The sequence below is a fragment of the Rousettus aegyptiacus genome, unplaced genomic scaffold (assembly GCF_014176215.1).
Source record: "Rousettus aegyptiacus isolate mRouAeg1 unplaced genomic scaffold, mRouAeg1.p scaffold_m13_p_9, whole genome shotgun sequence".
In the NCBI taxonomy this organism is placed as follows: domain Eukaryota; kingdom Metazoa; phylum Chordata; class Mammalia; order Chiroptera; family Pteropodidae; genus Rousettus; species Rousettus aegyptiacus.
In genome coordinates, this window is record NW_023416312.1 from 92,626,438 (window position 1) to 92,639,352 (window position 12,915).

A 12,915-nucleotide genomic window follows, 5' to 3' on the forward strand; every position below is an offset into this window, starting at 1 on the left:
ATATTTTTTATTTAAAAAAAATCTATCATTTCTCTCCCTTACCACACAAAAACAGTAAAACAATTTTGATTGTATGCCAATATGACTTACATGTGAGGCATCCAGCACACTGTCAGTTGATCTAATGAAAGGCAGACATTAGCCAAAATTTACTTTTAGCCATATGAGGTAAAAAATTATAAACACTAAAGAAACTGCTGAAATGTTTATTTATAAATGTAATTTATAGCACACCATTTTCTAAACTCTGCTGTGTTCATCTCCTTTCCAAGTTTTCTGTTTTGTTTTCCCAATTAAATAACCAAACCCAGTTCCTACATGTTATAGTTGGAAATAATCATAAATCACCCTCAGGAACTGTATCAAAATTAGATTTCTTACATATTCATTTCTCTCATTCAGTTTAAATATTCGGTGTCAATGTGCAAAATACTTTTAATGTTAGTTTTAATGATTTTTCTGTTCACGTTCCAATTAATCAAGTACCATAATATAAAATGATACAATAATTATGTAATTAGGTAGCATATAAGCTGTGGACTTTATATGTAGCTGTATCTAACTTAATTTCTCTGGTTTCTAACAAGGACACCAGATACTATAAGTCTCTTAATCATCATGCTCTATAAGGAAATCATTATTTGGTCTACAACTTCCTTCAGAATGCAACTCACATAACTAAAACAATTTTCATATATTGAACTACAATAAATGACATGTTGTAGTTTTGATAACTTATACAAGATACCACCATGAGAAGGTTATCAAGTGAAACTGCTAATGTAGTATTTTTATATATACCTAGATATAGCACATAGGATATATCCAGATTCTTTCTTTTAGTGATGATTCTACTGTAATTCACAATAAAAGCTTGTCCATCAGAATGATAGTAGACAAGGCAATGGAATATTACTCAGCCATAAGAAGAGATAAAGTACTGCCATTTGCGACAACATGGGTGGACCCTGAGATAATCGTGCTAAGCAAAATAAGCCAGAATGAAAAAGTTGAAAATTACATGATATCACTTATATGTGGGATATAAACCTAAAAGCAACAAATGAGCAGAACAGACAGAGACTCATAGACATGGACTATAGATTAGTGGTTACCAGAGGATTATAGACTAGTGGTTACTAGAGGACTATAGAGTAGTGTTTACTAGTGGAGTGAGAGAGGAGGGGGGAAGTAGATGGGGTAAAGGGGGTCAAATATAGAGGGTTTATGGGATGGTGAAATGGGTAAAGGTGATCAAATATATGATAGCTGAAGGAAGCTGGATTTGGGATGGTAAACACACAATAGAATATACAGATGTCAAATGATAATGTACACTTGAAAATTATATAACTCTATCAACCGTTGTTATCCCAATAAACATAATACAATTTTTTTTAAATGATAGTAGAGAAGGAAAAAACCTGAGAGATCTATTTCAACCCTTTCATTTCACTAGTCAATAATAAACTATGGCCTAGAGCTACAACTGGTCTACTATTTTTCAATGCACCCTCTATTGCTCCTTGTCACAATGATTTATAGAGAAAATGTTCAAAGAATTGACATAATATGAGTTTTTCAATGAAACATTATTGAACTTCCAAATATAAGAAAAAAAAGGAATACTCACTAAAATAAGAAGCTTCTTCCATTTTTACAAGTCACTATTCGAAGACCTCCTTCTCATACCCTTCCATGTACCATCAAGAATGCTGGTTCAGAGGAGCAAGTAGAAAGATTTGGGAGCAAATTCGTTCTTTCACTAAAACTCACAAAACAATGAGAAGGAGATCTACGCTGTGAAAGCATATCACAGGTGTGATATCCAAAAGTGAAATCCATGCTTTTAGGTAAAAAAATATGCAAACAAGCATTCCCCTATATCTTTGTGTCTCAAGTCAATCAGCCTCAACTGCAATCATACCAATTCTATGCTACTGTCCAATGTCATCTTTCCTGTAATGAGAAAAAACTGTAGCTGACCGTGCATCAATGTAAGTAAAGAAAAAAGAAAATAAGCAGAGAAAATTCTGCAGATAAGAAATTTAGAGGTTAGGGAAAATTCCACTGAGAAATATCAGGTCTAAAACTAATTGTTAAAACCTAAATTGTTGGCAGTACTTTTGAGTTCTGTTAATTTCAGTAAATTTTATCTGCATTTGGCACTATCACTGCCGCTACCCAGTTGATGGTTATAGTTGATGTGGGTGATGTTAGCCCATTGCCATCATAACAGCTGTTCAGCTGCCTGAGTATGCTGTCATTTTATTGAAAACAGATCTCTCATTACAAAGCAAGGAAGAAAACAGATTTTGCTCTATTCAGCTTCTGGTAGTGAAAAACTAACATTCCCCAGAGTGATAATAACAGAACAGCCAACACAGAGGCAACTGCAGTACCACTGCACAGAAATATTACAATTCATGTGAAGTAGGAGAATGATGATCCACCAAGCTTGAGACACACTCACAATTGTTGAAGAAAATAAATGCACTACCAAATTGTGTCAGGAAATATATTTATTGATCACACTTGGGAGTTTGGGGTTCACTGATAGCAAGTCACTAACTTAGCATGGATCAATGCAAGGTATTGTACAGGTCTTTTGTTTAGTTAGGTTTTTAGCTGCTGTTGTACTTTTGCCCTTGAGAATAATGTTATCTAGGAAAAATAAATAAATACTGAAAAGTAACAGAAGTTAAGTTTCCAGTGAGGCAAACAAGAGAAGAGAGCAGTTTCTCAAGGTTGGGTTAGTTGGGGAAAATCTCCTGGAGGAGCTGCTACTTTAAGCACAAGTAGGATTTCTACAAGCCTAGCAGAACGGGGAAGATTTAAAGGTGGGAAAAGAAGCATAAGTAGAGGCAGTGAAGATGGGCGAACACTAAGTGTTTGCGGTACAGTGAAAAAGCCTGTTTATCAGGAGTAGAATTCATGTAGGGAAGTAGTGAAAGGTAGGTGCTTCATGCTGGATTATGGAAGGCTGAAATTGCCAGGCTTAGTTTGGAATAAGAAATTGTCCAAATATATTTTAACTCCGATGGTTCTATATGCCTAGGGTTTGTTCAAGTCAATCGGGTAGTTACCTGAAGAATGGATTAGAGTTGAAGGTAAATAGAACATCTATTAATGCAGATGTCATATTTGTTTTATACAGAAAGGTTCTTATTAACTTTAAAAATGATTTGTCTATATGATGATGATACTTAGAATTATAAACATGTATGTGTGTGTTTGTATATATCTGTATATGAATATAAATATGTATCTTTGTTACATATAAATATATACTATATAAATATAATATATAAACATATATGTACTTGTCAGAATTAATTCATCTAGATTGTGTAAAATGTTTTTTCCTTTAAATATTTTAATGAAACATTACTGATTTTGAGAAACCAGCTGAAATATAAATACTGAAGGAAAAGTCCATATGCTTTGGTTAGGATTTTAAGTAAAACCATCCTATAATTTCTTAAGGGGGGTCTACCTAGTGACAAAACAATTAATCAGAAAGTAGAAGATTAGTTATTTAAACAATGATTTGGTAAACTATTTAGCAAAATACAAATGCTTATGATATAAATTTATATGAAAATGAAGCAGAAAAAGTGATGAACATGTAATGGGTTAAATATTGACAAGTACTAGCAAAAAAATTACAGATTTAGAGGAGAGCATTATGGGATTATGAAAGATCTTTGTGTTTAAAATTAGAGTTTATAATTTGTAATTTTTAAATGTAATTTCAAATGATAAATCAATACAAATATGTTGATGATTTCAATCATTGTGTTGGAAAATAGACAAAGGGCCCGGACTGGCTTAGAGTCTAGGCACGAAATTAATAAAACATAGTTGACATGACAGATATTTGGACTGCATACCACCACTCTTAATCCTGTGCCCATTATAGACATCACTAATCAAACATGCCTTCTTTTCTTAAATACATAGAATTCCCAGTAGCTATTAATAGTTCAGAATATTCACAAAAAAATGAAACCTCTGTGCCATCTCTAGTAAATAAACAGCTTTCTGTAGCAGATACTCAGTGAAGAAAATCTACCACAAAAAGAGAATAAAATAAAATAATGTAAAGTAAAATAAAATAAAGTAAAATAAAATAATAAAATAAAGTAAATAAAATAAAATAAAATAAAATAAATAAAATAAAATAAAAACTGAGGATACCAAAATCTCATTTCTTTTTGAACTCACAGATTCATTTCCTTTAAGCCAAGATATGTCCCAAACAGTTTTGTCAAATTCCTATGTGGGTATAATTAAACTGAGGAAGATTTTATCAAATACAAGTCTATTTCCATTTTAAGCATTTTGGAGAAATTTTAAAGAAAATATAAAAAACACAAGTGAAGGATATTTGATAAATTCTATATTTCATTTGCTTTGTCTATACAGCTTCTACTACTTCAATGAACAAAATATGCATTTACAGCTTCTATTGGCAGACCATTTAAGGAACATTAGAAAATTTCTTCCAATGTGGAGACATCTACTAATAGACTTTACCCTTGATGCTGAGCTGGAGAAAACTTCTCTTTTGTTGTTCGTGGTTTTTTTTTAAAACCTTAGTAACTGCTGTGGCACATCAAACATTTTTGTTTGTTCCTTTAAGTCTCTTGAGTTGGTTTGCAGTCCCTGAGCTGAAGAATCCCATTTAGAATGACAAGAGGGGAAAGTTTGTGTGCGTCATTGCCAGCACACACATTTCTGAGAAAAACACCTTGATTCTGACTTGATCATTGACACCTCTGTTCCCAGCCCAACTCCACTGCTCCTTAGCCATGTTCTAGCTATATATCTGGATGCTCTGTTCAATATTAGCAAGCATAAAGGCAAGGTCTACATACAAATGAGTGAGAAGACAACAAGTGTAGGCAATAATCCTTAGTTAAATTAAGTCTCTTTTTCACATTAGGGAAGAAATACTGCAAGGACCAAATGCAGCCAGCACTGAACAACAGCAGCTCTTTAAAATGTAATTCTGCCTTCCTACCTGTGGATATGCTCTTCACAACATCAGAGTTGACTGGCCACTCTTTTGAATGTTGGATCAACACTGACTCATCTTTCATGACTCAGTAAGCTTGCTATTTCCTCTGTACCACCTGCTAGAAACTCCAAACACAGAGTTAATTATTATTCTCTTTTAAGCTCCCTACTAGTTGGTGTTTGCCTCTGATATAGCACTTATCTCAATTTACTAATCGCTTGTATGTAAATTCCTTGAGGATAGGGAATATGTTTCGGTAATCACTATAACCCTAGCAGAGTGCACAGTCCTTAACACATAGCAGACACTCAAATTTTTGCATATTGGTTGAGCAATTATATGTCAGGGTCATATATTAAAGTTGGGGGGGTCTTCTAATGAGATATAGGACCCAGGATACATCATGCAGTGTTCTTAAAAACATTTGTATTCAGTTAAAATCAGAGCTATAGAAGAATATCAAGGGCAATCCTGAGTAGTATGTAAAAATATAAAAAGAAAGTGTTCAAATAAACCTTTGGCCACCTAGAAGTGTAAGACAGAGAAGGAGGAAGTGATGATGTCTGGGATAGGCTGAGATCATGTCAGAATTACATTAAGGGAGCAGGGAGCTACCCCTTCTACCATGTGCTACCTTCCTTAATTGCCTGATTTCCACAGTAGTGTGTGTGTGTGTGTGTGTGTGTGTGTGTGTGTGTGTGTGTGTGTGCTTGTAAGATTTAGGACAAAGAGGGAACTTGGATATCAGCCTGAGAATTTTGGACCTAATTTTGTAGACAATGAAGGAGTTGTGAAATTTTTTGAGCTGGAGAATAACAAGCCAGACTATACTTTAGATCAGTGGGTTTTAACCAGGCAAGATTCCTGCCCCCTTCCCCAATCCAGGGATGCTTGGCAATGCTTGGAAAAATTTTTGATTGTCACAAATGGGGGTGTTGGTGTTACTGAGATCTAGTAGGTAGAGGCCAACAAGTTGCTAAACATCCCACAATGTGCAGAATAGGCCCACTGCCATAAAGAATTATCTGACTCAAAACATCATTAGTGCTAAAGCTGGAAATCCCTACTTTAACGTTTCACAGACAATATTTCATAGACTTTGCTCCCTTGAGCAGAAAATTGATAAAATATTTTTGCATTTATATAAAAGTAAAAAATACTATTTACAATATACCCATATTTCATTCTTGTACTCATTCAAAATATATTTACTGAGCATCTCCTATTTGATGGGCACCATGTGACTATTCTGTAAATATACCAATAAAAAAGGCAAACAAATCCTTGCCCCAATGGGATTAAATATCATATTGAACATTCATAATGTAAATTAACATGCTAGAGGCTCTGAAAAGTTCTGTAATAAAGAAACATATTTTCTTTGTTTAAACCAGCATTTCCTAATATTTGACAATTTTCTTTTCAAGAAAAGTATACTCCTTATTAACATTCCTGAGAACTATCATTATTTTACACAGTTTGAGAAACACAGCTTTAAGCCAATGAAGTGCCAGTGGGCAGGATTATTGAACAACTCGAAGTCTGTATTCAGAAAGTTCAGCAAGATTATTGAAATAATCATAAAATAAGAGCAATAGCCTGAAATAGGACATTAGTGGTGAAAATGAAGAAGAGAAGATGGATAGAAAAGATATGTTGGAGGTAGAAGCAACAGAATTCAGTGTGGTAGGTGGCAAGTTAGGGGGATGAATAAAAATGTCTCTGACACTTTTGGTCTGAAAAGATCAGTTCTGTTTTCAACATTTTGAGATAAAAATATACAGGCAGTAAAAAAAAATACAGGCTTGGATATTAGGACTGGAAATTTGGAAAATATATATAACATAAGCCTCAATTTTAAATTTGATTTTCAAGGGTAATTGGGAAGAGGGTTAGAGATAAGGAAAGTGTGGTCAGAACTTTGAAGGGTATCAACATTGAAGGAGTGGGTGCATAAATAGAAAATGCATTGAGAAGATGAAATAGAGACAAAGAAAGAGATCCAAGGAAGGCTATGCTATAGGACTCAAAGGGGTCTGTCAGTGAGTTCTTGCTCCTGAGTGCAACAATGATGTATAACAGTAGTAAGGCTCGTATCTGATATTGTCTCAGTTGTACAAAGCGAATACTCTATGGGGCCTGTTATTGTGTGTTACTATTCCTGTAGTATACAATTCAACCACCCACAGTTCTTCACCATGGTATTTGTCTATGTCATAAATGGGGGTGTTGGTGCTACTGGGATCTAGTAGGTAGAGGCTTGTCTTGTCTCTTGCCTATGTTTTGTTTCTTTTGTTTTGTTTTGTTTTTTGGGGTTTTTGTTTGTTTGTTTGTTTGGACCTTGGTATGTATTCATCTTTCTTAGGCCTAGAATGAATATATTCCCAGGCAATCAGACCAGTTTTCTTCATTGTGCTATTCTTTTCTTTGACATTTCTGTTTCATTCCTGTTTTTAGTTTCCTCAATTTTAAACCTTTGGTTTTCCCCTATTCAATTCAGCTCTAAAAGAACTATCTCTGGCTGATCAATTTAATACATATTCTATCTTATCAGCCTAAGCTTGAGGGAAAAATAATCATGACTGTTAGCTTTGGCTTCTGTTGAAAAATTTATAATTATCTAGGCCTTGCTGGAACTCTCAAAGCTGTTAATTTGATTTTAAAAAATTTTGTTAATTCTTTTCACTGATTAGGCCCTGAGCAACATCCACTCTTCTTTTAAATTAGGTAGTTGTTATGATTGTTTTTAAAATATCAAATCTAAATGTGTGTTTCACCATCTATGAACTCCAATCATCTTATTTATAAAAAGAAAATCAGGGTTCGATGCTAGTATATACTTCAAGGGTTGTGAATAGGATCAAATAAAATAATATGAGAGAGTACTTTACAAACAGAAAAGCATTGTAAAGTGTTACTTATTGATAATATCTTTATTATTATTACCATCATTCCCCATCTTGACTGTGACCAATTTCACACTGATTATAGACACATGATCATCCAGTGAGAAAGAACTTTGAAAAGTGTGGACCCAAAACCCGGCAAACTCGATTCCTGGGTTCATCTCACTCTGCCAAATTTGTCCCAATACTTCTCTGTATAAAAAAATCACTGTGCTGTAGGTACTGACTTTTTCCTCTATAACCAAGAACTGCTAGGTATCTACAAACTAGTCCTGGATTCTTTGAAAAAATTTTAAAAAGTTATATTTTTCCTTCCCAATCTTTGAATTTGTGATATTCTCAAGTACAAAGGTAACTTTCTCTTTATTTTTCTGTCCTACTGAGAAGAATGGGTTTGGGAGACCAGAGATCAGGACTAGAAGTAAAAAAAAAAGATCTAAATATTCCACAACATACTAGTTGAGTGACCCTAAACAAGTAAGCTTCATTTTCCTCATCTGTGCTGTTAGCTTGATGACGATACCTATCTTACTGAGTCATTAGGGATAGCTGAAAGATTCTCTATCAGGCATGTAGCATAATTTCTGCTATTTTGTTAAAGCAATTATTATTATTTTATATATATACACACACACATATATAGCTGCAGACCCTCCTCTCTTATTACCTGCTCAAAGAAAATCTAAAATGTAATTATATTTTTATATCTGCCACATTACCTTTCCCCTTCTTCCTACACTTAACAATCCCCCTCTCCTGAGTCTCTATCATTATACACTAGACTTTACATACAGATAACATATACTTAGCTCATGTCTGGCCCAAAGCATATCTCTCTACCTTGTTAATAAGGTGTCACAATTCTTGGGTAATGGAGTCTAAATCTTTTAATCTTCAGTATGCAACTTTTCCAACAAACTTGCTTCTCTTACACGTAGCTAAAATTATTTCTCTTCTCTGTACTTTCAGCAATGAATTGGGACCATCATGAAAAGGGCATATTTTACAAAATGGCATATGCCAAAGGCAACTTCAATATTGAAAAGGACCTATATATCTACCCACTAACTTTGTTAAGTACTATCTCATGAGACCAGTTAGAAGTTTTATTTAAGAATTGTCACTGTAAGAACTAAAGACACATTTTACACCTTCAGAAATATTAGCCACTGGGAACTGCAGGGGGTGAATCCAAGAGGAGAATTTCTGTGTGTTTTAAATGCCCTCTTATAGCTGAAGAGAGAAAAAGATTTCTCTTGGATTTAGTTTTTATATAAAAGAATATTACAGCCAAAGACATTGAATGCACCTTACAAAAAAGTCAAATGTTAAATTAAAAAAAGAAAGTAACAATGTATAAAATACTGAAGCACATTATTGAAAGATAGTCAACTATAAACTTTTGATGTGTCTTTCCAAAATAAGACTATAAAATATTATTTATACATTCTATGGGCATCCTCTGAATTATTAGAGGTGAGTTCAGTACTAAAATCAAGTTTATTTCTCTATTTAATGAATCAGTCACCTGTTATATATTGATGTCATTTTATAACTCAGGAATAATAGTTTTTAAGATTTGCATATTTGAATAGATAAGCTATGCTACAAAAATGCAATGAATGACTGCCTAACTATTTTAAAGGACATGAGTGGATGATAGATTATATGGATATTTATATATGAAAGTTTTCAGTTATAAAACAAACAATAACATAAAGCACAAATATTATATATACTGTTCAAAATATATTCACATTACTAAAGATTGAAAGATTCAGAAAAAGGTTTGCATTTGATTTTCCTACTTCTTTTTATAGATCACTGCTTAGCTGCACAATTTATAAGTAAAAAATAATTTGTAATCTTTGTATAAAATTGAAAAATCACAAGGTTTAAAGGAACCTTCAAGGTTATCCATCTAGTCAAATGTCCCCTTATCCAACTCAACTCAGTGTAAAAACCAATTTCTTTCAGGAGGAAGAAACTATGTGCTGCTCTCAGGAAGAAATAGATACAGGTCCATTTAAGGAACAATGCAGAAAAGGAATCCCTAAAACCATGGACATTGAGTGGCTGAAGGAATTTACTTAAGAGAAAAGATCAAAGAAGAGATAATAATAGGTACATTTGACTAAATAATGACTAAGGAGTTGCTGTAAAAGGTATTTGAAAATCGTAATAAAAGAAGGAAATTATAGAGATGGTTTGAAGGATATAATTAAAAATAATTGGATTAAATCAATGAAAAGAAAATGTACCTAGAAGACAATAAGCCCCCAATTTTCAATGGACAAAATATATCAGACCAGGAAATAATCTTCATAAGGGAGTCAGCAAAATCTTTCAATGCTCAGCACATGGAAACATCATACAGGTCAAAGACCTGAAAGCAGAATCATTGCTCAGGTCCAGGCCATGAACAAAATGGCCTGGAATGTGTTTGATTTCTCTTTTCTCTGATTCTCTCAAGCAACCACATTCACCCAAAGTGATGACAGCTACCGTTTCATCTTGTCTTTCATTTCTCAACCTATCTGGCAAAGGCTGACACCCCTGTGTGGACAAACATGAGAAAACAGAGAAGTAAAGAGGAAATCAAAAGGTAATTTAACTAAAGCTTTTGATTTTCCCTCAATCTGATTTTCTTTACTCTCTTACGGAGATCAGTTTTCCCCATGCCATCTGATAAAGGGATATATCTTTGTCACATAAATTACATTTACTTATTGTTATTATTACATTATTATTATTGAAATCACATGGAAATAGTAATCCAAGCACAGAAAGGTAAAACTTAAAAGGGATACTTCTTCCCACTCCTCCTTTTTTCTCAAAGGCAACCATATTTGTACCATTTCTGATTTTAGATGATCTGTGGTTGACTCTATAACTCTAAACAATTTGTTTATACTTATATTTCTTTATTAATACAATTTAAACAAAATAGCAGGGATTGCTAACTCTCTCATATCTGTTTTTTCTCTTCTTCCACAGTGAAAGTATTTTTACCTGGGTATATATCCGCCCCACTAAAGACTATATCCCAGTTTTTCTTGCAGATAGGTGAGGCCGTGTGAGTAGTTCTGTGACTAACAGAATGTGAGAAGAAGAAATGTAAATATTTCTATGTCATGACCTTAATGTGAAGGAATGTTTTCCCCTTACAGTTTTCCTTAATCCATGGCCTGAAATGAAGTTATGGTGGCTGAGCTAAAGCATCCCTATGGATGGCAAGATGAAAACAAGGTGCGGAGTAGCAACGTAATAAAAGGAATCTAGATCCCGGATCTTGTCAAAGCAACATACCAGCCAGGATCAATTACTTAAACTACTACATTAGAGGGAAAAAAACACATTATTTTGGCATTTCTTTGCTCCAGCAGCATAGCTTGTATTCTAAATAATAATTAAAAAGTACCTATTTTATATCTGCCATGAAATGTGAGAGATTTAACTCACTCCCACTACTACCTGTCCTTTTTTCTTTACAATTTTTGTAAATTACTGTATTTTGAGGAGTTCTCCATCTTGACATTATAACGAATAATATATTTAATGATTGTTTCTTGATCCATCAACTCTAGACAGTATTATTTGACTTCCCATTGCATAAGATATGTTACCATCTTTATATTATTTCCCTTTACTTCCCCTATTGTTAAGCTATATTATATTTATAGTTTTTTTCAATTATAATTAAGTTTGATGTGCTTTGCTTATAAATTGATATTAAAAATTGAAAACCGGGGACTTGTCCAACCCTGGGGTGCTGGCTGCTCTCTGGCGGCCCCGGGCGCACGGACCTCCGACTCTCACAGCTAGGGCTCTGCAGGCTGGATGAAGACCGCAGCCAGCTGCTCTTTGCACCTGCTCACCTACTCGGGCCTCTGGAGGAAGTGTTACTTCCTGGGCATTGACCCAAACATCAGTGCCCTCATCCTGAAAAATATTGCGCAGCAATGCACAGCTATCGACTACCAGTTTTCTGAGCCAATCCGCTTAGGAAACATTCCTTTGAATTTAACGAAGACAATGCAGCATGATGAACGGCACCTGCTTCATTTAAGAAGCACCACTGCAGAGATGAACAGAACTATCCTGATCTTTGGCTACATTGTGAGCACTGTCAGTTTCTTCTGGGAGGAAAGCCTCACCCAGCACATGTCTGGCCTCCTTTTTCTCATGACAGGTTTTGTTGACTCCATGTGCTCAGCTCTATTAGACTTCATGTGGAACTTACAGGAAGTCTGGGAGGTTTCTGTTACCTTACCCTGAGACGTGGACTGGAAAGAACACTTGGGGTTCCTGATCATATCAGAGTCAAACCAAATGACCTTGGACAAATGAGTAGTGTCCTTATAAGAAAAGGAAATTTGGCCCCAGTTACAGAGGGAGGGCTGTGTGCAGGCCAGGGAGAAGATAGCCATTTGCATGTCAAGGAGAGAGGCCTCAGAGGAAACCAACCCTGCCCACACCTTGATCTCAGACTTCTAGCTTCCAGAATTGTGAGAAAATAAATTTCTGCTGTTTCAGGAAAAAAAATTGAAAACCAAGAAAACTATAGACCAAAATCTCTCAGGAACATAGATCTAAATATTCTCAGCACGATATCAGTAAATCGAATCCAACAATGTATTTTTTAAAATTTTACACCACGACTAACTGGGATTTATCCAAGATATGTAAGGTTGGCTCAACATTCAAAAATCAATTAATGTGATCCATCATATCAACAGGCTAAAAGAGAAAAAAATCACATGATCATATCAATAGATGATGAAAAAGCGCTTGCCAAGTTTTAACACTCATTTATGATTAAAAAAAATTCTTAGTAAACTAGGAATACAGGGGGACTTCCTCAATTCGATAAAGGACAACTACAGAAATCCTACAGCTAACATTGTACTTAATGGTGAGAAATTTGAAGCTTCCCTAAATTTGAAGATCTGGTAAAGGGAAGAATCTCTTCTCTCATTACTCCTT

The 12,915-nt window shown here is 34.4% G+C and overlaps 1 protein-coding gene across 1 annotated transcript; it reads left to right on the plus strand.

Moving 5' to 3' along the window:
- The first annotated feature begins 6,661 nt into the window (after positions 1–6,661).
- Positions 6,662–12,207, plus strand: LOC107501754 (transmembrane protein 178A-like). Its single transcript, XM_036226568.1, is given in 4 exon segments — positions 6,662–6,709; positions 9,855–9,877; positions 11,687–11,798; positions 11,800–12,207. Coding segments are annotated over 4 exon segments (591 nt in total).
- Positions 12,208–12,915: the final 708 nt, after the last annotated feature.